The following is a 27224-nucleotide window of genomic DNA, read 5'->3' as shown; positions in this document are numbered from 1 at the left end:
TATATATATATACACATATACATATACATATACATATACATATATATATTTGTTTTTGTGAAAATAATTTAATACATCATGCTTGAAAATCAGATTTGTTTTGTGTATAGTTCTACACTTTAAGCAATTTGAAGTTATCCTATTATCCTCCTGGTATTACTGTTTCTTCTAAGAAGTCAGTTGTTTGAATAATTATCCTTTTTTAGGAAATCTCTTTATTTTTATTTACTTATTTATTTAAGAGAGATACAGAGAGAGAATAGGCATGCCAGGAGCTGTAGCCACTTCAAATGAACTGCAGACACATATGCCACCTTGTGCATGTGGTTTACGTTGGTGCTAGGAAATTGATCCTAAGTCCTTTGACTTTACGGGCAAACGCCTTAACCCCTAGGCCATCTTTCCAGGGTCTCACTTTGGTCCAGGCTGACCTGGAGTTCATTATGTAGACTCTGGGTGGCCTCAAACTCACAGCGATCCTCCTATCTGCCTCCCAAGCGCTGGGATTAAAGGTGTGCACCACCACGCCTGGCTTTACGTTGTCCTTTTTAAAAAGGCTGTTGATGCACATCATTTAGCATGGAGAATCCTTTCCCACTCTGTTCAAGTACTGCCTCTTTCCTTCATTCCTTCTGTTCTACAACCCAGTCTAGATAAATGCTATGCTATCTCTACACATTTTTGGTCTTCTCTGATAAATTCATCTCTCCTGTATATATGCTGCATATATGGGTTACAGTGTGATGTTTGATGCTTGTATACAATGGAATCAGTTTTATTTTTGAGGTCAGTCATTTCAGATTTTCTCTTAGCCATTTGAAACTTCATAGTTATTAACTGTAGTCCGCATGCTGAACAAGAAATATTAAACAAAGTTATTTCTCTAATTGAAACTTTATACCCTTTAACCAATATTTTATCATTTCTTCCCTCCCCCCCCTTTCCTGGAACCAGCCATCATTCTAACTCTAGTTTATGAGTTTTATATTTTTTCAGACTTCACATGTTACTATGATCATGTATTTATCTTTTTGTGTTTGGCATATTTCATTTAGCATAATGTCTTGCAGGTGTATGCATGTTGTCACAAGTGACAGGATATTCTTTTTCTTAAAGTTGCAAAGTATTCCATTGTGAATATATCCCATATATATATTTTTTTTCTTGATCTGTTCATCCACTGTTGTACAGGAGGCTGATACACTTATCATGACTCTTGTCAGTAATGCTGTGAAAAAGCAAGGAAGTACAGGCACCAGTTTCTCCTTGTTTGCTGGTCTTTGTAGCATCCTTCTTAAGGGCCTGTATTTATGCAAAAATCTCTGGTCTGACATCTTACCTTGTGTGGGTGCTGGGTTGACATATACTGATGCTGTGAGCGATTACTGTGGGAAAATGCCAGTGTAACACCTGTATGCATGGTGCTCAGCTGCTTCTCAGGATTTAGTATTTGCATTAGTTTTGTAATGGAACTGCCTTTCAGGATGCTTTACATGTTGTCAGAGATAGATAATAGCTTGACTTTTCCAATTCATCTCTCTTTACCTTTTCATGAGGGTAAATTGAAATTGTTTTTGTAGGATAGAACTAGACAAATAAATAATAAAACAGTTATACCCAGAATTAAATATTTTAAGACTAAATTAATTTGATATTTTCTAATTTTTAAAATACTTTATTTGTTTAAATATTTTAAGACTAAATTAATTTGATATTTTCTAATTTTTAAAATACTTTATTTGTAATCAGAGAGAGATAGAAGATAGAGAGAATGGATGTGCCAGGAACTCCCAGCTGCTACAAACAGATACCAGATTCATTTACCACTTTGCATCTGGCTTTACATGGTACTAAGGAATCAAACTCAAGACATTAGGCTTTGCAGGCATGCGTTAACTGCTGAACCATCTCTCTAGCTCCTATTTTCTAATTTTTAAAGAAATTATTTATTTATTTACTTATTTATTTGCAAGCAGAGAGAGAGAGTATGAATGGAATGAATGGGAGTGCCAAGGTCTCTTGCTACTGCAAGCAAACTTCAGACACATGTGTCACTTTGTGCATCTGGCTTTACATGAGTACTTGGGAATTGAACCTGGGCCAGTCAAGGCTAGTAGGCTTTGTAAGGAAAACACTTTACCTCTGAGCCATCTCCCTGGCCTTAATATTTATTTTCTTATTCACTACTCAGACTGTACTGTTACAGTGGATTGTAACATGCTACCTAAATATGTTACCTGAAAATGACTTGGAAGCATAACTTCCCAAAGGATCTTCCACGTAATTATGATTTTGGCTTAGTGTATATTTCCATATTACCAGTAGATGGTTCAAGTATGATAATGACTCGTTTACCTTGAATACTGATTTTGAAAGCATTCTATTTTTCTTGAATTTTTTTATGAAATGTATTTACTATTAAAAGTAAAATGTGGCCCGGCATGGTGGTGCATGCCTTTAATCCCAGCACTTGGGAGGCAGAGGTAAGGATCGCTGTGAGTCCAGGGCCACACTGAAACTTTATATGAATTTCAGGTCAGACATAACTAGAGTGAAACCCTACCTTGAAAAAAAAATAAAAAAGTAAAATGTGGGCCTTGGGAGATGGCTCAGCAGTTAAAGGTGCTTGCTTGCAAAGCCTGTCAGCCTGGGTTCAGTTCCCCAGTACCCATGTGAAGCCAGATAATACAAAATGGCTCATGCATCTGCAGCTCATTTACAGTAGCAAGAGGCCTTGGTGTGCACATTCATTCTCTATTTCTGTGCTCACAAATAAGTAAATAAAAATATTGTTTAAACAAATCAGATGTGTCTTAGATAAAGTATAACATGTTTATTGTTTAGTTTTAATTGTCTGAGAGGTTTTTTTAAGTTTTTTAATTTTTATTTACTTATTAGAGACAGAAAAGGGAGAGAGAGAATGGGTGCGCCGGGGCCTCTATCCACGGTAAACAAACTCCACACGCATGCACCACCTTGTGCATCTGGCTTATGTGGGACCTGGAGAATCAAACCGGGTCTTTGGGCTTCGCAGGCAAGAGCCATCACTGCTAAGCCATCTCTCCAGTCCCTAGAGATTTATTTTATGAGGCTTAAACAACCTTGGTTGTCTGTTTTGTGGTGCTAGGAATCTAACCCTGTGCATGTTAGACAAATATTCTGTCAGAGCTATATCTGCAGCCCCAGATTTTCATTTTTATTTCCATCAACTAGTAGATCTCAGTACATAATTTGAAGATTTCAAAAATATATACATGTCCTCTTGATACAGTCTCCACTGTGATGAAATTATAACACTATATTTGTCCTTATAAAATTAAAACACGTACTGTGTACACATAGGAGGAAGAAGCAGACATTGAAGGAATTCAGTATAAAACACTACGAACATTTCACCATGGAGTCCGAGTTGATAGCATCGCTTGGAGCCCAGAGACTAGACTTGATTCATTGCCTCCAGTAATCAAGTAAGTTTAAAAGTTTCAAGTGTTTATTTACTAATGTCCCATGTGTTGTGTGATACTTATTCATATGCCCTTTTTCCCTCTATCCATTTTCTACAACCCTATATGATTATAGAGAATTTGGAATGTTATCTTTGTAATTCACATATGAAACTGGCATTTGTTTGTTCTATACAATGTTTTTTAACTGAGTTTTACTTGATCCCTTTATTTAAAGTTCAACTTTGGGTGTTTTTGTTTGTTTTGTTTTGTTGAGATAAGGTCTTGCTCTGGCCCAGACTCACCTGGAATTCACTATGTAGTCTCAGACTGGCCTTGAACTCACAGTGATCCTCCTACCTTGGCCTCCGGAGTGCTGGGATTGAAGGCATGCACCACCACCCCCAGCTTGTTTTTAAGAATTACATTTGGCTGAAGCATTGAGACCTTCTGGTCCCAAACATAGGCCAAGGTCTCCATTTTCATGTTTAGCAATATTTAAATCGTTAATTCTGGTCTGTGTACTTCGGTTTTGGTGGAAGAATTTAAAATGTAATCATTTCTGTTTGAGGATACTCCTAGTGATGCCTCTAAGACATTCTTTATAAGGCAAGAGTATGCCAGGTCATTTAAGGTATGTTACACACCCTGATCTTATTTCCTACAAATCTAAAAGATATGTCTTCCTTTAGTAAGCAGCTCTAAGTTAACTAGTATTGTGCTAACTTGATGTTTTTAATTAAGGGACAACTTATATCTAGTTGTTAGCTCTTAGTTATTTGACTTGATAACTTTTGACAAATGAATGCACTTTTCTAATCCACTCTATTAACATGTAGCCTTTCTGCTGCTCCCCCCCCCAAGAAAAGCTGCTTTATACTTCTTCCCTGCCAACACAACCATTAGTCTGAGTTCTATGACCCAAAGTTAGTTTTGTGTATCGTAGAACTTCATATAAATGGAATCATACATAATGCTGTCTGTGACTGGCCTAAGCTTTCTAAGATTTAACTCTGCTGTACACACCAGAACTTTATTTGTTTGTGGTTTTGAGTACTCTGTTACATTTTGTATGAGTGTATCACAGCCTGTCCATTTTTTAATAATGGGTATACCTTTGTGCAGCTATTATGACTATAGTTGTATGTGTGTACCTGTGTAAAGCTTTATGAATGTATGGTTTTTATTTCCCTTAGGAATGGGGTTGCCAAGTTACAGTGTAGATAGTATATTTAACACACAGAAAGTGTCAGATTCTGGGGTTGGGCCTGTGCCTCAGTAGTAGAACACTTGTCCAGCACCACAAAACCAGGATGGAGGAGCTGACTTCTGAAGTGGTCCTGCCATTTATATTCTCATGGATAAGATGAGGGTTGAAATAACTCTTCTTACTCTCCAGCATTTTGTATCTTTAATTTTAGCCATTCTAGTTGAATTATCTGAGTATTCCTGGTTTCATTAAAAGATGACATACAGGACTAGGCATGGTAATGTACGCCTTTAATCCCAGCACTCGGGAGGTAGAGGTAGGAGGACCTCTGTGAGTTCGAGGCCACCCTGAGAATACAGAGTGAATTCTAGGTCAACGTGGCCTGGAGTGAGACCCTACCTCGAAAAACCAAAAAGAAAGGATGACATACAGTCCCATTATGACTAGTAATTTTGACCACTTTTTTGTGTGTGATTTTGTTTTCCTCTCTAAAATGTCTTTGCTATTAACAGTGTTATAAAGATGTGCTTTTATGTTTTTCCTATAAGCTTTATACCTTTTAACTCACTTAATTTTGAATAATCTATTTAGCATCTCTTGTCACCATAGATATGTTATTACTGACAGCTTGTGTCCTGGTTGTTTCCCTTTATATTAAAAAGATGCATTCACAACATCTGGATTGAAATAAGAACAAGCTTTTTTGCCTGCTTTAGTAGATTTTAAAAGTAATGGGAACAGTCTTATTCCTGTGGTTTTGAATGTATTTATCTGAGAAAGGCAGAGAGAAAATGGGCACACCAGGGGCTCGGGTCACTGTAGATGAACTCAGACACATGCACCACTTTGTGCAGCTAGCTTTATGTGGGTACTGGGCAATCAAACCTTACTTGTTAGGCTTTGCAAGCAAACATCTTTAATACTGAGTCGTCTTCCCAGCCCGTGTGTATGTGTGTGTTTGTAAGTGTGTAAAACTCCAGACACTTGTGCCTCTTTTTGCATCAGCTTTACATGAGTGGCTGGGGAATTGAACCTGGGCCAGCAGGTTTTGCAGGCAGGTGCCTCTAACTACTAACCAATCTCCCAATGTCCCCTATCCTGTCATTCTTCATTGCTTGTTTCCCATGTTCTTTTTAATGGTCTTGCTAAAATTCATCATTTGAAAGTTCTTTTATTTGTTAATTTGTTTCCTATTTTTTACAAAGCTGCCTCAATTCTTTGTGGAACATTATAATTTTTAAATTTTTATTTATTTGTTTTTTGAGAGAGAGAAGAAGAGGCAGATAGAGCAACAGAGAATGGGCACGCCAGGGCCTCCAGTCACTGCAAATGGACTCCAGATGCGTGTGCCACTTTGTGCATCTGGCTTACATGGGTTCTGGGAATCGAACCTGGGTCCTTAGGCTTCACAGGCAAGCACCTTAACTGCTGTGCCATCTCTCCAGCACTATAAATATTTTATAGATTGTATTTTTAAATTAAGAAATGTAGAAATGTCAAAAATCCACATAATATTCAGTGCCCTTGCCATTGCTTTTATATAACTGTACAAATTATATTTAAAGATTATACAATCTATTTTTTTCTTTATATTTTGTTCAGTGTTGCAAGTAAATTAATAATATTTTCTTTATGACTGCATAGTGACATGTGCAAATGGCTGTGATAAAACAGCATCTCTTTTATCAGGTTTATCTTACATGAAGAAAGAAGCTCTCTTGGTTTTGTAGCATGTGATTAACTTACTCGCTGTCCCTGCCCTCTGCCTCATTCAATTCCTGCTTGTTCTTGTAGAGTGGCTAGAGAGAAAATTGCTTACCTGGTTCTGTTAAAGGATGACATAAATACCCTTGAAGTAGTAGTGATTGAGAGAAAAGCAGAGGAATCATGTTGTGCATGTGCTGACTTACTATAAAATTATACGCAAGGTTGACAACACAAATCCAGAATATACTAGAATTTTATGTGTTCCAAAATAAAGTACTTAATTAGCTCCTTTACTTTATTGGCTTTATAATAACTTACTGCATAGCTGCAGTATCCTTCCTCCCCACTCCAGAAAATATGTTTATGACTTGTAACAGGTTTTGGTGACTCGAAGGGATGGCATAAGGGGAGAGCTTTTACTTATAGAGGCTAAAAACGGATTTATTGTGTTATGTTGCTTCCAGATTTTGTACTTCAGCAGCTGATATGAAGATTAGATTATTTACTTCAGATCTTCAGGATAAAAATGAATATAAGGTATGTTGACAAGTTTAATTCAGAGTTTTGGACTTTATTTTAATATATACAATTATTATTGCTTCTTAAATTATTTATCATAATTTAAAATGACTGTTAGGATTGGAGACATGGCTTAGCGGTTAAACGCTTGCCTGTGAAGCCTAAGGACCCTGGTTCGAGACTCGATTCCCCAGGACCCCCATTAGCCAGATGCACAAGGGAGCATACGTGTCTGGAGTTTGTTTGCAGTGGCGGGTAGCCCTGGCACGCCCATTCTCTTTCTTTCTTTCTCTCTCTCTCTCTCTCTCTCTCTCTCTCTCTTTCTGCCTTTTTCTCTGTCAGTCTCAAATAAATAAATAAAAATAAAATGACTGTTAAGGTCCATAATTTTAAGGTCTTATTTACTTTATACTATGGCTAACTTACAGCAATTGAGTATGAAAATGTTAAAATGAATACAGTAAGAATTGAACTCCAGAACTGATAATATAGCTTAGAAATGATGAGCATGCATGTGGCCCTAGGTTCAACCCCCAGTACCACAAAGGCAGACGAGACAAACCAAAGTTGAACTCAAGGCAACAATATAGCACACACAGTTACCAAGGTGTAGTGAAGGCATAATAAAAGGATGCAAGTGAAATGTCACAATGAAACTTATTAACATGTACAGTTAGGGTACATTAATAATTTGATAAAAATAATATACCTTATATTTCAAAGTTACTAAGATCATAGATCATAAGTGTTCTCAGAACACACACAGGAAAAGTGAGCTAAATGGTCAAGAACTAAAAATGTAGTTCGATTAACTAGCTTGGTTAAAATAATGTATTGGTTGGGGAGATAGCTCTTTAGGTAAAGTGTTTCCCAAACATGAGGAACTGAGTTTGATCCCCAGTACCCATTTAGAAATGCCAGGAATGACTTAATGAATTGTGTGTATGGGTTAATCTAAGGCAGTACCATGGATAACCAAGTATAAGTATGAAAAAACTTTACCTGTTAAAAGTTAATATGTGGGCTGCAGAGATGGCTTAGTGGTTAAGGTGCTTGCCTGCAAAGCCAAAGAACCTCAGTTCAGTTCCCCAGGAACCATGTAAGCCAGGTGTACAAGGTGGTGCATGCATTCTTTCTCTCTCTCTCTCTCTCTCTCTCCCTCTCTCCCCCCTCCCCTTTTTCTCTCTCAAATAAATAAATAAGATATTTTTTTTAAGTTAATATGCTCACAAAATGCCCTATTTGGGGAGACCAGCTCTGGAACTTTCCTATCCAGAAGTGGGCAAACTGCTTCTAAAAGCAGAGCCTGTGGCACCCCCATCCCAGGAGTGGGCTAGCTGCCTCTAGCAGCAACCTGATGAAAAAGAAAACTGAAGAGAAGTTTAGTTTAAGCCTTTAGTAAACCTGCTGCATCTGCTGTTGTCACTGCTCTGTGGCTATGAAAATCAATATTAGTTTTCTCAAAAGATCAAAAATAGATTACCACATTAACCAGCTATACCACTCATATATATATCACTTTGGGCACATACCCAAAGGATTCTTACGTCCTACCAGAGAAACCTGCACATTCATGTTTATTGCTGAGTTATTCAGAGTAGCAAGGAAATGGAACCAGCTTAGATGTCCACCAACAGATGACTCGAAAATGACAATGTGGCACATACACCATGCATTTTATTTATCGATAAAGATAAATGAAATTCTGAAATAGCACAGTGGATATGCTAGAAAGTATTATGTTAAGTAATGTGACTGAGACTCAGGTACAAATCACATATTCTCTCTCATGCAGATTCTGAACTTTAAGGTTAATATGTGTGAAAATGAGTGGGTATGAGAGTAGGTGGAAACAATGAAACAACATAGGAACCACTAGAAGGGAACAAAAGGTGTTGAGGAAGGGGAGAGGGGGCGAAAGGATATATATGAAATGAATGTAAAAAGATACACAGGGGAATGGAGGAGAAGAGGAGAGAGAAGCAATAAATATTTTATTTGAAAAATGCCATAATGAAACCTAAAATGTATATACTAGTAATAAAAAAATCCATAAACAAAAATGTTATTATGCTCAGGTTAATGGACATTAAGCATTTAATGTTAACTGTTGTAAATTATACCCTAAACCTTGGAGAATTATTTGAAGGACATAGGTTTGTTAATGTAATGCAAAAAGATTTGTAGCAAGTTCTTTTTTTCATGACATATTTCTACATGTTAATATTACAATATGAAGCCACTTTATTAACCTTGGAACTGAGATTGAAGTTTAGTTTTTGAAGTGTAGATATCTATTAGTACATACAAGTGTTTGGTGAGCCCAGTTAAGATTTCAACTATAGGGCTGAGGAGATGGCTTAGCAGTTAAGGTGCTTGCCTGTGAAGTTAAGGACCCAGGTTCAATTCCCCAGTACCCACATAAGCCAGAAGCACAAGGTGGTACATGTGTCTAAAATTCATTTGCAGTGCCTGGAGACCCTGGAGTGCCCATTCTCTCTATCTGCCTCTTTCTTTCTTACCCTCTCTCTGTGTATCTCATTCTCTTTCAAAGAAATAAATAAAATATTTTTTAAAAATAAATATTTACACTATTGAGATTTTGACAAAAAGAACCTTGCCTACTCATAGTCCTCTAACAAGTTTTCATTTGTTCCTTCAATGGCCAGAAGACAATTTCTGTGTTGGTTATGACTATGGGCTTGTGATATTAGCTGTCACCAGTTCTGAGCAAATGAATAAAAATATTAGAAGTTTGTACAGTGTGTATTTGTAGTAATGAGTGTGCAAAACAAGTACATGGATTAAAAAAAAAAAAAAACTAGGGGGACTCTGGCTCAGTACACCTAAAAAGTATTTTTAGCTTTTCATTTAAGCTTTATGTAATAAGTGAGAAAGGAGGTGATATGAGGATAGGTGCATGAAAAAAAGTGTGTTTTTATAAGGCATGCATTGTAGAAAAGAAAGACTAAGCTAAACAGCAGTGTGTTGAATGATCACCTTCTTTCCAAGATAAACTGTGAAGAAAAGTGCTTTAAAAATAGCAGATTGCTTAAGAAATATTTATAGAAAAAAAGAACCATACAGAGGAAGATTTTGAGGCAGAGAAGTAAAAACTAGATAGAAATATTACAGGTTGTCATGCTTTCTTATGAACTTTTCTCCTTCAGGTTTTAGAAGGCCACTCAGATTTCATTAACGACGTGGTGTTCCATCCCAAAGAAGGCCATGAGATTGCCAGTGTGAGCGACGATCATACATGCAGGTAAGCTGCTCTGTCTGCTCCAACCACAACTTTGAATTTTCATTTCATGTTAACAAGAATATATTTTAAAGATTAGAAAAGTATAACTTCTATATAAATTCAGGTTAAAGTGCTGGCCTCCCCAGGAGGAGAACCTGTGTTTGGATCCCTAGAACACACATAAAATGCCAGGTGTTGCAATGCACATCTGCAGCCCCAGCTCTGGGGAGGCCGAGGCATGGAATCCTACACTATCCAAACCGGAGTTCCAGGTTCCGTGAGAAACCCTGTCTCTCTGAGTAAAGTAGAAGCAATAGAGGGAAACCCCTGACATCTATCTCTGTCCTCCACACATATGTATGACCACATACTTGCACAAACACACTCATAATGCACATCACAATAAATAAATAAAAATAACTTCCATAAAATGTTGAAAAAGAACTATACTTCATTTACATTGTAAATGTGGGACAAGCTTGAGTTTCAAAATGTATCAGTTTAGTTCTCCAGTTAATGGAAACTTGTCTTGCTAACACATGAGCTCCTGATCTTAGATCTGACTGTGCACTGACAAATCAGAAGGCTGATGAACAATAGCTGTCATGTTGTTACTGCATAGACCATATATGACAAGTTAGTGTTGAATAGTGAATTCTGAAATTCTTATGCTACATAAGACTCATGGAAAACTAAGACATTGGTCAGATTCCCCATTCTACATAAAGGTTTACTATGGATATATTTCAGTACCGTATCCTTTCCCCGTCATCTCCCTGTCTTAGAATGGAAAGGGGTAGCTCAAATATCTTGATAGTGGTAACGCTGTGCAGTATCATGAGGAAAGAATATGCTGAAGAACGGGAGTAGGAAGGAATGAGAAAATCGATCATTAGAGGATTTCATTGACTTTAATAGAACTGAGCAAACTGCTCTGCTCTTTTGCAGTTTTAATTTTGATAACTTCTATTAAAACAGTTAGTGCTTACTAATGTGTTTATAACTCTGCATTAATTAAATGTGTATCACTTCACATAGGAAATGTCTAGCTACTTTTTAAAGTATTTGTCTTTTTATATCTTACCTTTTCAAAGGTATAGTTATAATCTTTCATTGTTTATATCCTACCCTATTAAATTTTCCATGTTAAGGATAAGAATTATTTATATGACATAAGATTCCAGAGCCTCCAGTGTTTACATAAAAACTAAACAGACCATTTTTAAGGTAACAGGACAGTAGAAATAAATAATGGCCTGGATTTTCCTAAGAACAGCATTGAAAGTCATGAACTCTGCAGGGGAGGAAATGAGTGTCTTTACAAGCCAGAGAGTGACTTTGAGTCCTTCATAGCATCCAGAGAAGACTGTGGGTTTTGTGTTTCCTTTTTGTTTTGTTTCCCTGTGGTGAAAAAAATAACTGGGGGGGGGGGCTAGTAAAATTCTCCCAAAATTTTGAGAATTGCTAACTTTTTAATCAAGTAATAAAATTTAGCCAAACATTGTGGCACATGCCTTTAATCCCAGCACTCAGCAGGTAGAGGTAGGAGGATTGCCTTGAGTTAAGGCTATCCTGAGACTACAGAGTGCATTTCAGGTCAGCCTGAGATAGAGTAAGATCCTACCTCGAAAAACCCCAAAAATAATAATTTTAAGTCTACTTTGCTTTAGTACTGTCATTTTATAGAAGAGAACACATCACTCTTTAAAAGACAAAAGGATTTGGGCTGGAGAGATAGCCCAGAAGTTAAAGTGCTTGCCTGCAAAGCCTAATGACTCTGGTTCCATTCCCCAGTACTCACATAAAGCCAGATGCACAAAGTGATGCCTGGCACAACCATTCTGTCTCTCTGTCTCTCTTCTCTCAACCTCTCTCTACTTGGAAATAAATAAATTTTAAAAAATTAAAAGATAACAGGAGCTGGGTGCATGTTTTTAATCCCACCACTTGGGAAGCAGAGGTTGGAGGATCGCCATGAGTTTGAGGCCACTTTGAGACTACATAGTGAATTCTAGGTCAGCCTGGGTTATAGCGAGACCCTACCTTGAAAAACCAAGTAATAAGGAGGAGGAGTTAATTTTGAAAAACTGAAAAAGAGGTCCAGCATTAGAGGGTGAGGCAGGAGAATTGCCATGAAGCCAGCTTGGGCTATAAAGTAAGACCCTGTCCAAATGAAGAATACTGGTGACTATGTTTCCCCCAAGTGTCTCACGTTGCTGGCTGCCTCTCTGCCTTGCTCGGTGTGATTTGCTGTAAGGTGAGCATGTCCTGGACCACAACTAGCCAAAATTAAGAAATACACAGAGCCCGTAAGAAACAGAGCCTCCCATAGCCTCATGAGAAAAACCAATGATGCTTTGTTATGTAAGCCACCAATTCTAGAAATAGGTAATGAGGAAACTTCAATGTCTTAGTTCGCAATCAGAAGTAAACAACTTTGGCTACTTAGGACAAAACTCTTAGATTTTTTTCAAAACATACAATATAAATACATAAAGCAAGAAGTTAAAAATAGAGTAATGGACAGCAATCAAGAGAAGAAGAAAGTCTAAGGGCACACATGATAGAAGCACATTTCAGCATATTCGTTTTCATTAACTCAAAGGCTAGAAGTAAGACCCCAGACAAATGAGCACCACATGGACTAGGCAGAGGAAAGAGCCATTTGCGTTCTGGAGATGTCTGTCATCATGCAAAATAGACACAGCTGTCCTAAGGACACACAAGTGAACTTTTTGCCTGATCCTTACCTGGGGGCTGCCATCTTGGGAGTGGTTTTATTTTGTTTTGTTTAAAAAAAAAAAAAGTGCCAGCAGAACAGGGTGACTCACACCTGCAATCTCAGTACTTAGGAGGCTAAGGTAGGAGGATCACCTTGAGTTTATGGCCAACCTGAGATACACAGTAAGCTCCAGCTCAGTCTAGGCTAGCATGAGATGCTGCCCAAGATTCAGTTCCTCAGGGTCCACGTAAAACAGATGCACAAGGTGGCACATGCATCCAGAGTTCATTTGCAGTGGCTGCGGGCCTTGGTGTGCCCATTCTGTCTCGCTCTCATAAAGTTTACATATATATATATAATTTTTTAAGCAGACTGGAGAAATGGCCCAGTGAATAAATGCTTACCATGCAACCCTCTGAGTTAAGAGCACCAGAACCTACATAAAAGATGGGTGCTGTGGCGAGTATCTGTAATACCAGCCTGCCTACAGCAAGAAAGACAGAGACAGGCGATCTCCCATAAGCCTGTTGACCAGCCAGCCTGGCAATTGCAGCAGTGAACCACAGTGAAACAAGGTAGAAACAGTACTGACACCCAGAATTTTCCTGTGACCTCCACTAGTGCACTGTGGCACACACACAAGGTGTTAGATAGAATGAATACATGGGTCATTAAAGATACAGAGAACTTGAACAACTTAAGGCAACTGGATGTAGCAGACACATGTGAAGCCCTCCAGGCTCTTCCAGCATCAACATAGTATACTTGCTTAAGTGCATATGAAATTTTCTCCAAAATTAATTCTGTTAGGCCTTAAGGCAGAATCAATAAATTTAGAAAAACTGAAATCGTAGAAAGCATCTTCTTAGACCACAATATAGTGAAACAAGAAACCCCGGGAAAGGTTCATGGTTATTAAGTAGATACAACATAAAGAATTTAAGAAGAGATGGCTTAGCAATTACGGCACTTGCCTGCAAAGCACATGTGTCTGGAATTCATTTACAGTGGCTAGAGGCCCTGGTATCCCATTCTCTCTCATAAATAAATAAAAATAAAATATTAAAATATATACTTACAAAAAGAATTTAAAAGACAACAAGAGAAGTAGTACTGTAAAGATGTTTAGCTATAAACAACTATATAAGAAAGGAAGAAAACTGAATCATTAACATAATTTTATTCTTTAAAACACATCAAGAGGGCTGGAGAGATGGCTCATCTGTAAGGCACTTGCCTGCAGAGCCTGTTGACTGAGGCTCATTTCCCCATTGTCCACATAAAGCCAGATGCACAGGTGGCACACATCTGGAGTTCATTTGCAATGGCTAGAGGCCCTGGCATGCCCATTCATTCTCTCCCTCCCTCTCTCTGTCTCTCTGCTTGCAAATAAGTAAATAAAAAAATTTTTTTAATTAAAACACATCAAAAAAGTCAAAGTAACCTGACAGGTAGCAGAAGAAAGGAAATAAAGATTAGATGGGTGGTAAACTAGACAGAGAATAGAAAACAAAAGGAAAGAATTAGTAAAACCACAGATTGGTTGTTTGTAAAGATGCACATAATTGACTATCTTAAAGAGAATAAACATTCTGTAACTAGTAAAATTATAAAAAGAAGGGATATTACTATCAACCTTTCAGAGAAAAAAGGCTCCTAAGACAATACTCTGAATAATTACACACCAGCATTAGACAATCTAAATGAAATAGACAAATTCCCAGACATATAAAAATTACCAAAATTAACTCAAGAAAAATAATCTGAATAGTCTTATAGCTAGTAAAAATATTGAATTCATAACAACAATGTCCTTCCCTTAAAAAACTAAAAGCCGCCGGGCGTGGTGGCGCACGCCTTTAATCCCAGCACTTGGGAGGCAGAGGTAGGAGGATTGCCGTGAGTTCAAGGCCACCCTGAGATGACAGTTAATTCCAGGTCAGTCTGGACCAGAGTGAGACCCTACCTCGAAAAAACAAAAAACAAAACAAAACAAAAGCCAGGATTGGAGGCCTTGCTTAGTTAAGGCTCCTGCCTGCAAAGCCAAAGAACCCAGGTTCACTTCCCCAAGACCCGTGTAAACCAGATGGACAAGGTGATGAATGCATCTGGAGTACATTTGCAGCGGCTGAGGGCCCTGTCATGCCCATTCTCTTTCTGTCTCTCTCTCTCTCTTACCCTCCTTCCCTCTTTCTCTGTGTCAAATAAATAAATAAAATAAAATATATGTATGTTTTAAAAAGACAAATGCATTATTAGTAAACTGCACTAAGCATTCAAAGAAAGCAATACCCATCCTTTTCAAACGATGCCAAAGTACAATAGAAGGGGTCACTTACTCAAGTCTGTAAGTTTAACCTTCTAATACAAAAATCAAAACCTCACAAGAAAGGAAAACTATAAAATAATATATCTTACAAATGTGGATATTAAAGTCATCAACATGCAGCTAAAACTAGAAAAGTCTTAGAATATAAGGGCAAATTTTCATGACCTTGGGTTCAGCAACGGCATTTTTAGATAGAACACCAGAAACTCATAAAGAAGTTTCTGTATTTGAGCCTCATCATAATTTAAAACTTTAGGGCTTCAGGGATGGCGAGGTGGCTTAGTGGTTAAGGCACTTGCCTGCAAAGCCATGTTCAACTCCCCAGATCCCACGCAAGCCACATGCACAAGTTGATACACTGACAAGGTCCCACTTGTGCAAAAGATGGCACACACATCTGGAGTTCTATTACAGTGGCTGGAGGCCCTGCCTGGTATGGCAACTCTCTCTCGTTATCTTGCTCACTCACTCTAGCTCTCATTAAGTAAGAAAGACAGACAGACAGACAGTCTTTTGGACTGTCCTCAAAAAATAAAAGAGTTACAGTTTCAAATGACCCTATGAAGAAAGTGAAAAGACAACTCACAGAATTGGGCAAAAATTATTTTCATATCAGAGATCTAGTAAGAGTATTTTATTCATAATATGTAACAAGCTCACAGCTCAACAACAAAGTGACACTGTGTGCAAATGGTCAAAGGACTTAGTAACCAATTCTACAAAGAATATATCCAAATGATCAGCACACACATGGAGAGAGCTGAGTATCATGACTATTAGGAGCATGCACAAATGATTCTAGGTCCTGTCAAGTTGACAATCAGTATAAACCATCACATTTGGTAACTCACAAATTTTTAAATTTTAAATATTTTAATATTTTAAATATGAAACTTATATGTAAAATATTAAATGTTTTTAAATATTAAACTTTAATGTGTCAGAAACAGCTTTTGCAGAATACTGTGTTATCAAATCAATATGGCAAAAGAGACTGTAGAAGCAGTTCTATAATGTAGAAGTTTTTAACATTTTCTCATGTTTTATTAATAAAATCAGTGTTTTTTTTAATTTTAAAAATTGATATTTTAAACATAAAACTTACGCATATAAATTATAACATTATGTTATTTTTTCCTCCTTGGCAGTTTATTTCACAACTTTATTTTTTTTAATTAGTTTTCTATTCAGCAAATACAGGCAGTTTGGTACCATTATTAGGCTCATCCATGACCTACCCCTTCCCCATTGGCCCCTCCTTGTTGAGGTATATGGGTCATGCCTTGTGGAGTTAGCCCACAGTTATTGGTACGATAAATATCTCTGCATATAATTACCCAACATGTGGCTCTGACATTCTTTCCACCCCCTTTTCTGCAAAATTTCCCTGAGCCATGTTGGGTTCATTTTTGGTCTGCTTCAGTGATGAGGTGTTGGGTGCCTCTGAGGCTCTGGCTCTCTGATTTGGTAGGAGTTGATTTTTCTCTGTGTTAGTCTCCTTCCCCCTTGTGCTGGTATCTGGTTCATCAGGAAAACAGCACCCTTGCTTGTTTCGCTAATTTTCCTTAGTTTCAGCCAGGGCCCTTTTGAGGTATGATGGGGTGGCTCTCTCCTTAGGATCTGTATCTATCTGAAAAAGAGAAGCAGATTCTCCAACGGAGAGTAAGTTAGTTCCAGGACAAATGAAATAACCCTTACTTTTTTATAGAGAGTTTAATAGGTGTAGGCCTTCTTGTAGCCCATGATTGATGGTAGCTTGATATTAGAGAGAGGGTTTATGTTTGGATATGATTCTGACTTGTTTCCCAGCTCCAGCTATGGGTCCCGTACCACTGAGGGGATCAGTTAGCCAAATCAAGAGCAGTTGGTTCCCCACCATGGCTGTGTTCCACTATTGCACTTGTGTGGGCATCACAACAGGTTATTTGTTGCTAAGTAGGTTAGACCATGAGTTGCTTGAAGATATATTGGTTATTTCCCTAGTCACCCATGTAGTACCTTCTGGCACTAGATACACTGACTGTCTAGGGACTGACTCTCTCCTGGCTTCCAGCCATGCTGTTCCATCTTATGTGTCAGCTGCATATGGCGTCTTCAGCAATAGGGTCTTACCACTAACCTTTGGTGGGTCATCAAGTACTCTGTCAGAAATCTGTCATTCTTTTAGGAAACCATGTAGGTTTCTCTGATCAAAAGCTCATTGTGGATGATAGCCCCATGCCAGTACTGGGAGTCACAGGTCAGTGCCCACTAAGAAAATGAGGAAGAATATAACTAATATACAAGAATTAGGGAGGAGAGGGAGAGGAAGGGAGGGAAGATGTAGAAGTGGTTAGATTGATCCTACCCTCTCCAGTGTCTTGTGGTTCAGGTGTTTCCTATAAGGGCCTGGTGAAGGTTCATCCATTTGGTCTGCCTTTTAAGAAGTAGAATTTTATGGTACCATTGCCGTTTGTGTCTAGATTGGTGTTTCCCACCCCTTCTATTCCCTTCCCTCCCTCCCTATCCATCCTAGTGTCTAGTCCATAAAATGCTTGCTGGGTATGTAAGGTATCTTGGGTAGATTCAGGTTAGGTACTGTAGATGAGTGAGACTATGTGGCGATTTTATTTCTGTGATTGGGTAAGTTCACTGAGGATGATCTGTTCCAAGTTCACCTATTTTTCCTCAAATTTCTTTGTGTCATTTTTTCTTACTGCTGTGTAGAATTCCGTTGTGTAGATATACCATATCTTAGTTGTACATTCTAGTGATGGACATCTGGATTGATTCCATCTCTTAGCTATTATGAATTGAGCCGCCACAAACATGGTTGAGCAAATCTCTCTGGCCTGTGGTTTGAAAGTTTTAGGGTAGATGCCCAGTAAGGAAATAACTGGGTCTGTTGGTATCTCTATAATCAGCTTTTTCAGGACACTCCATATTGCTTTCCAAAGTGGTTGTACCATCCTACATTCCCACCAATAGTGGATAAGTGTTCCTACTCCTCCACATCCTCGCCAGCATTTATTTTCGTTTGATTTTTTGATGTTTGCTATCCTTATTGGGGTAAGGTGGAATCTCATAGTTGTTTTAATTTGCATTTCTCTGATGATTAGGGATGATGAACATTTTCTTAAGTGTGTGTTTGCCATTTGTGTTTCTGCTTCTGTGAACTGCCTGTTCAGCTCTTTGCCCCATTTTGTGAGTGGGGTGTTTGACTTCTTACTATTTAGATTTTTGAGTTCTTTGTAGATTCTAGAGATTAGGCCTCTATCAGTTGAATAACCCGCAAATATTTTCTCCCATTCTGTGGGTAATCAATTGGCTTTGCTTATTGTATGCTTGTCTGTAAAGAAACTCTTCAGCTTCATGTGATCCCATTGGTTGAGTGACTGTTTAAGATCGTGAGCTACTGGGGTTTTGTTCAGGAAGTCTTTTTCCATTCCTATATCATGGAAAGTATTTCCTAAATTTTCATCCAGTAGTATTCAAGTTTCTGGTCTTATATTGAGGTCTTTGATCCATTTGTATTTGAGTGTAGTGCATGGTGAAATGTGCGGATCAAGTTTCAGTTTCCTGCATGTGGTTATCCAGTTTGTCCAGCACCATTTGTTGAAGATGCTGTCATTTTTCCAGCCTATATTTTTCGGGCCTTTGTTGAATATCAAGTAGCTATAGTTGCTTGACCCAAAGTCCGGGTCCTCAAGTCTATTCCATTGGTCTATACTCCTGTTTTTATGCCAGAGCCATGCTGTTTTTATTACTTTGGCTTTGTAATATAGCTTTAGATCAGGTATGGTGATGCCACCAGAGGTATGTCTTTTGCTGAGTATATGTTTGGATATGCAAGGCCTTCTGCCTTCCCATATGAAATTTGAGATCATTTTTTCTATCTCTATGAAGAACGCTATAGGGATTTTAATTGGAATTGCATTAAATCTACATATTGCCTTTGGTAGGATTGTCATCTTTACAATGTTATACAATATAGAATTTTTTAATATTTTATTTATATATACTTATTTACTTGAGAGAGGCAGAAAGAATGGGTATCACAGGGCCTCCAGCCACTGCAAACAAACTTCAGATACATGCACCACATTGTGCATCTATCTTATGTAGGTACTAGAGAATCCTCCTTAACCACTAAGCCATCTCTCCATAATGTAGATTATAATCCCCCTTAATGTAGATTCATAACATTCTGCACTATAGAGTAAAAGAAGCCAGGCATGGTGATGCACGCCTTTAATCTCAGCATTTGGGAGGCAGAGGTAGGAGGAATACCATGAGTTGTAGGCCACTTTGAGACTCTAGCCTGGGCTTAGAGCAAGACCCCACCTCAGAAAACCCCCCAAAGAAAAAAAGAGTAAAAGGAGTGTGCTGGACATGGTATTATCTGCCTGTAATCTCAGCCCTCACCAGTTGTGGGAGGGTAGATTGAACTTGAAACTATAACCTGTCTCCAAAGAGAAGCAAGAATAAAAGGAATGTTTCTCTGGCAGAATGCCAATTTTAAAAATAATTTCAATATTTTGATTAGTGCTTGTTTTTCTGACATTTGACTTTGACATTTCCAAGGGACAGTATATTAGAATCACATAACACATTTGTGGACTTAGGACCAGTTTTTAAAACTTGTTCCTTGAATAGGGTCATGAAATTTATGTAAGGTTTTTTTGGTTTATTTTTTTTGAAGGTTACCAAGATTAATCACAATAAATATTCATATTATGAACCACTCATGATTTGGAATATTGTTAGAGAAAATATTAGGTTAAGTTTTATCTAAGATTTGATCTAGTTGTATAGCTTTTTGATCTGAAAATTTACACATGAACAGTAGTCATTTAATTCTTCAGTTTTCTGTCAATTCCAATACTTATTTCTTTTTTAAAACAATATTTATTTGCAAGCATAGAGAGAGAAAGAGAATGAGAATGAGAAATGATGGGCACATCAAGGCTTTTTGCCACAGCCAACCCCAAATGCATGTACTACTTTGTGCATCTGACTTTATGTGAGTACTGGGGAGTCAAACCTGGGCCAGCAGGCTTTGCAAGCAAGTGTCCTTAATCACTGAGCCATTAAATACCATCTTAGTAAACATTTTTAAATGCCTACTATATTCTCTTAAGTTTAATATAAATATAATAGCAAAATAATAAATAAAAATAATATGAAATATAGCCTATCAAGATATATAATTATTTTTAAAAATCTATAATACTTTTACTCTGCATTCCTGTGAAAGGAAAGCATTTTGTTATAAAATTGTAACAGTGCAGTTTGTACAGCTCAGACACAGCTACACATGAAGACAGTGAGATAGACTTTGTTTTTATAATGAGCAAGATCGAGCATCAGCGGGGAAAGGTAACAAGAACATGTAAGAGGCGAGGCTGCCAAGCCACATAGATAGGTCCAGGGATATTGTTGGCACAATGTGTAGTGTAAATACCGCCACCTGGAGTTCTACAGTGTCATAGCCGTGGGTAGACCTACAGTGTTTGTCAGTAAGAGAATAAGTTAATAGAATGAAAGTGAGAAATAATGTTAATCACAACAGGAATAGCATAGTGAGACAAGTCAAGCTTACAGATCAGCTTTACTCTGTCATTCAAAAGTCATATGAACTATCTAATACTTCTAGAACAAGCACAGTGCTATCTAGGAATTGATACTTGCTTGACTGAGAATAAGTCACGAACAGTTCTGTGACACAGTATCTGACCAGAAGCTATTCTGAGCATTTCATGTGCATTATCTCACTTAATCCTCAAAACTCGTACACCATAGATTTCTTTATTGTTCCCCTTTTATAGATGAGCAGTCCAAACAGTCTCTTTCTTAAATATTAAAGTATATTACTTACATTAAATTACCACAATTTTATGCAGTGGTGGAATTGTCATAGACATGAGCTGCTGAGAGAACTCCAGTGGGTTAGTGACTCCTAAGTAATGGCTGGAGTGAGCTCAGAGGCAGACTTCTTTAGAGAGGATGGGGAAGTTACCTGGAGCACATTGCTTTGACCTTTTACTAGCATGATATTTGGCATGCTCAGCCATGCTTTACTGCCATAGATGTGTAGACATTGTCACAGTACTCAAAAGAGTGTTCTGTGCTAAGTACACAGTGAGCAGTAATTAACTGGGGGAGAAGGCACAGGGAGGGTCATCAGACACCACCTGAGATCTCAGGTGCCCCTTGTGCCCACTCTGTGCAGTGATGCACAAGGTCTCATGGCCTCAGGGAGAAATAGAGTATAGAGGGGGGAAAAGATCAAGAAACAAGGGGTTCCACTCAAGTGCTCAGTCTCTATGCTCTGTAAGTAAGTACTCACCCTGAGTCTGAGGGAGGAGTATCCGTGAGGGTAACCCCAACAGAGAGCTCCACTGAGGTACTACTCTAGGGTCTCTGTACACCTGGACAGGAGCTCCTTGAAGCATGCAGCCATGGGAAGAGAAGTCAGGATGGAATGAAATTTCTTGGTTATATGGCTGCTCTAGGGTCCTCATGCTCTGTAAGTAAACCCTCACCCTTAGGCTGAGGGAGGAACATCCAAGGAGTAATCCTGGCACAAGGACCCCCACCAAAGTGGCAGCTTTGAGGACTCCATGTTCCTGTAAATAACACTGACCCACATTCTGTAAGCAACTCCAGAACTCATCAGTTCACCAATCTAGTATAGGTGCCATCATACTTTGGTCTGCCATCTGAGCCCTATCTGGTTGAAGATGGGTGTTCACATCTCCTCAGGAGAAAAGTTTCCTGCAAGAACCATATATAAACATGCACAAATTGTGTGTGTGTGTGTGTGTGTGTGTGTGTGTGTGTGTGTGTGTACACATACACAGCATGATAAAATGCCAATGTTCATCTTCCTGAGTGCACAAGAAAAATCTAATGTTCATAGTTATGACCAAGCATCACCAAAAGAAAGAAGTTAAAATTATTACATTTAAGAGATTAGATAAAGTACATACTGATTTAGAAAAGTTTATTATCTCCTAATTCTAAAAGAAGGTAACAGTGCTATTGAAGTGTCTAATGGGTTAAGCTTATTATTTTATAAATTCACTAATACAGAACATCTCATTCCCAGTCAGTGCCAAATAGCAGATGTTCTTGGATATTAGAAACAGTACCCTTCTGTAAGAACAAGTCAGATCCACAAGGATTTATTAGACACGTTAGTATAGCCAACAGCTAGTACTTTGGGGGATACAGAAGAAATAGCAGACCTAGTACTTGCTGTAACTATAAAGGATGTCAAAGTCAGTCCCTCTTGTCCTCCTCCTTACCCATCAATCTTTGAAAATATTGGAGAAAAATTTATGTTGATGAAAAGTTGACTTCTTACAAACCAGGAAGTTCTTAATATAAGACTAATATATTAGAGGCTTGTAATATACCATTGACTCATGTTCTAGCTGGGAGAGGGGCAGGAAGGATATGACAAAGAATAAGACTTGATCTTGGGAATGTAACCAAATCACTGGGTAAGGGAATACTAAATTACCTAAGATGTTCCCTGAGTCAATAATATATAGTGTTTTGAAAAATGTTCAAGAGAAAAAAGAACGGTACGTCTCCTTGGTACCACATGCTAGCAAGTGCTGGCCATATTACCTCTGCATGCATTTGAGAAGCTTACATGCTTGCGGTGGACTGCTTCTACTTTCTCACTTCAGTTGGGATCATAAAATATGTGAAATTTTTTTTTTAAGTAGCCCCTGTTGGAAGCAGCAAAAGGGAAGATAGGAACCTTCTGAAGGTAGGCCAACGCCACATTCCTTGAGAGGTCACCTGCACTTAGAAGCTCGTGAACCATGCCTGCAGGAGTCCAGGCATTCAGGGAATCAGGATAACATTATTTGTTGCTGTGTTATGTCTAAATAATTCAGAAAGTAAATTTCCTGTTTATCCTCTAAAATTGTCTCTTCATTTTTTGTGACATTTTTAATCAGTGGTTGGGTTCTAGAAAACCTTTAAGAAGAGAATAAAATTGACAGTTTGTGTTAATACTTTGCTTGTTAATTTGAACTTACGGTTTCTTTGTATTAAAAGCAACTCTGAAAATCATACTAAAAAAAGTATTATTCTCAGTATCAGATCTTTATTCATTGAATGAGCTGGTATGTCAGTGAAAAGTTGTTTTAGATAAAAATTAACAATGAGGAATTTTCTACAACTCTACATCTTCATGCACTAAAACCATCTGTGGTATCCAGTATCTTGTTCTCTCATTTGCTCTTGTATGTGAAATACAAAAGCAATAGTTAAGTATATTGTCAGTGATCCAATCGTGTACACTGGCTTTATGTGGTAACAGCAGTAAGTAAGCTGTGTGAATAGCAGTGGTACGGAAATGCCAGGTTTGGTTTGAAAGTAATTGATGTATGTAATAAAGATGACTTTCCCTTGTCTGTAGCCTCAGTGTTCAATATATAGACTAGTTTTAAGTTCCCTATCAAAATAGTTCTTGGAAATATTGAATATCTACTAAGTGTTTGTTAAGGCTTACCTTAAAGAAAAAGTCCTCTACTTTGAACACCCTTAAAAATGAAATCATTGCATCTGATCCATTTGAAACCTACCATATATTTATTTGCAGTTTAGAGTTTAGTTTAAATGTGGCCAAATTTCTTATATTTCTCATCATCCTTAAAAAAAACTTGTTTGTATAATTTAAACATGATGTTAATAATTCTATGGGATACCACAGATAGCTTTGTACCTCTGTGAAAATGAACTTTTAGTTTATGCTTTTTTTATAATTTTAAGAAATCAAAATTAAGCAATAGCATTTAAGTTTGTGGGGGGAGTTGTAAATATCTTTTACTATTGTGTAAGTGATTTATTGGGTTTATGCTTGAAACAGACAACTTCCTTCCGTATACACTTGATTAACACCTCCATTTGTTATTCATTATTTTTTAATTATTAAGGGCAGTTCTCATTTTTATAATACTAATTCTTACTCTGAAGTCAATAATCCATTTCTTAGTACCATTAATATATGAAAACTGGTACCACTGCTTGCTTAGTATTTTTTTGAGATAGGGTCTCACTCTAGCCCAGACTGGCCTCAAAATCATGTCAATCATCTTAACTCTGCCTCCCAAGTACTGGGACTAAAGGCGTGTGCCACCACACCCAGCTTTTGCTTAGTATTTTTAAGAAAAAAAAATTAAAGTCAGTCCAATCTTACTTTCCAAATATATTTGAAATATTGACATGCCCTTTACAAAATTCCTGCTCAAGGTCATCATACCTCTGAGCTGTAAACTGACAGCATTTATTCACATCTATACCATACCAAAACCCTTCTTCAAGTTATATCCATTTAATGCCTAGATAAAGCTTTCAGGTTCTGTCCCACCTCTGAAATTCTAATGTACTTAAAATTAGACATTTTAACAATGAGTCCTTTTGTAATTGGTTTCACTTCTGTTCTGTTTGCTCACTCTGTAGAGGATATACCATGACTTTTCCTGACTCATCTGTAACATGATGAGTAACTTAATGATTGATTATTCAGAAATGGGAAGGGAAATCGTCATTATGCTATCACAACACATTCAATGAAAAATGTGTTTCTTGCCAAAGAACATTGGAGGTCCCATTCTTCCTCCCAGGAACATTATAAAGTACTTTCTCATCTTTATAACCACATCTCTGTTCCATTACTTTCTGTTCTTTTATTTCACATTTAACAAATCAATACACTGATCTATGTGATCTAGTCATGTCTTTTAAAAATACTGTGGTTTGAGTTTTTGCTTTCCCCACTAAAGAGAGCCAAATGGATACAGATGTGTTACTTAATGTCATCCATTCCTGCTTTTGTCTGATGTCAGAAACACTTGGTAGCAGAAATTTCCTTCTATAGTGCACTCCCTAGTAGACAATGGCCTGCCAGTTAAAATGGAGAACGGACACATAAAAAGAACAGTGTATTACCCAGGACATTTCCATTTGAGTTCTCAGAGTATCCACCACTAATTGTCAATTTAACAAACCCTTGAGACTATCTAGAATATTTCTCATATGCCAGCACTCAATTCATGGGATCTTTCATTAATTAAACAGGACAATTGCATTTTAAAACCACATGGTAAGGAGACTTAATGTTCTGCTGAAAAGCACTCAGCCTGAAATGCAGCAATAATTTTAACAATAAAGTACAAAAAGTGAAGTAAGTATAATTTATAATCTTAGATCCAGTTAGCTCTTTATCCCTCCATTTTTCAGCTGAATCGAAGTTCTGTTCATGATCATGGTGTTTGGAGGCTGGATTTGTTTGTTACAGCTCAAGTAGGGAAGTAGGGCAAAAATTGTCATTCAGTTTCACTTCAGTACTGATGCTGCACTAATCCAGTTTCCTTTGATTCATTAAGGGTTCGTTTTCTACTGTCAGCAAGGAAACCTCACCTAAGATGCTGGGAGAGGAAAGGCAGGGATGTGGAATGTGAGGGAATCAACCAAAACCATGTAGATATAAAAATGCTATGAGGGAACTTGTTAGTTCATAAGCTACTTTAAAAATTAAAAAATTATAGCCGGGCATGATGGCGCACACCTTTAATCCCAGCACTCGGGAAGCAGAGGTAGGAGGATTGCCGTGAGTTTAAGGTCACCCTGAGACTCCATAGTGAATTCCAGGTCTGCCTAGGCTAGAGTGAGACCCTACCTCGTAAAAAAAATATTAAAAAATTAGGGCTGGAGAGGTGGCTTAGAGGTTAAGCACTTGCCTGTGAAGCTTAAGGACCCCAATTTGAGGCTCAATTCCCCAGGACCCATGTAAGCCAAATGCACAAGGTGGCACATACATCTGGAGTTTGTTTGCAGTGACTGGAGGCCATGGTGCACCCATTCTTTCTCTCTCTATCTGCCTCTTTCTCTGTCTGTTGCTCTCAAATAAATAAAAATAAACATTTTTTTTAAAAAATATAAAAATTAGGGCTGGAAAAATGGCTTAGCAGTGAAGGCATTTGCCTGAGAAGCTTAAGGACCCAGATTTGATTCTCCAGGACCCACATAAGCCAGATGCAGAAGGTGGTGCATGCATCTGGATTCATTTGCAGTGGCTAGGGGCCCTGGTGTACCCATTTTCATATTTCATTCTCTCTCTCTCTCTCTCAGATACATTTTAAAAATTTAAATTTTTTTTTAGAAAATAAAAGATTAAAATTCACCTGTGAAATTTAATTATAAACATTTAAATATGTACACATGTCCATTTCATAGAGTTGCTAGCTTTGTGGACAAGGCAATTTAATCTGATAACTACTGTGTACCTTCTAATGGTCTATTATCTCCACATTCTTGGTTATGGTTACTAAAAAGACTGAACTCCTGAGGCTAAACCACTGAGCTTTTCTTTTCCTAAGGTATCAATTACACTTCTAAAGCAGGGCATGGTGGTGTGCACCTTTAATGCCAGCACTCTGGAGGCAGAGGTAGGAGGATTACTATGAGCTCAAGGCCACCCTGAGACTACAGAGTGAATTCCAGGTCAGCCTGGGCTGTAGTGAGACTCTACCTCAAAAAAATAAAATAAAATAAATTCTAGGGCTGGAGAGATGGCTTAGCAGTTAAGGCACTTGCCTACAAAACCAAATGATCCAGGTTCGATTTCCCAGGACCCATATATGCACAAGGTGGCATATGCATCTGGAGTTTCTTCACAGTGGGTTAAGGCCCTGGCACATTCATTCTTTCTATCTGCCTCTGCCCCCCCCCCAATAAAATAAAAATAAAAGTTTAAAAAGAAAACGTGAAAAAAATCTTATTCTCTGCCTTTCTGTCATAAATAAAATACTTGAAAAAGTTATAGTTTTATCATAATAATTCTTAGATAATCTTACTATAAACAAATTTTTGACAAATTGACTTGGAAATAATAAGGCCTGCCTTTCCAAACTTTCAGTTTCTTTGCCTATTATAGTAGTAGCCTGACAACCAGCTCCACAGTGATGGTGATAGAGTAACCACTCAGAACCTATCAGAGCAGAAATCCAGAGGCTGCAGAGAGCCCAGCACTAAATCAGACTGCCAGC

At 37.8% G+C, this 27224-nt stretch overlaps 1 protein-coding gene across 3 annotated transcripts in view; it reads left to right on the top strand.

Moving 5' to 3' along the window:
• The window catches only part of Nup37 (nucleoporin 37), a 57725-nt gene that overhangs the window by 9870 nt on the left and 20631 nt on the right, over positions 1–27224 (top strand). For all 3 annotated transcript variants that reach the window (XM_045153590.1, XM_045153588.1, XM_045153589.1), the window contains exons 3-5: positions 3343–3467; positions 6825–6897; positions 10050–10144. In XM_045153590.1, coding sequence (XP_045009525.1) covers positions 3343–3467; positions 6825–6897; positions 10050–10144 — 293 coding nt within the window. The remainder of the gene's footprint in view (positions 1–3342; positions 3468–6824; positions 6898–10049; positions 10145–27224) is intronic.

This window comes from Jaculus jaculus, chromosome 6, assembly GCF_020740685.1.
Source record: "Jaculus jaculus isolate mJacJac1 chromosome 6, mJacJac1.mat.Y.cur, whole genome shotgun sequence".
NCBI lineage: Eukaryota > Metazoa > Chordata > Mammalia > Rodentia > Dipodidae > Jaculus > Jaculus jaculus.
This window is presented reverse-complemented; position numbering and strand designations above follow the sequence as displayed.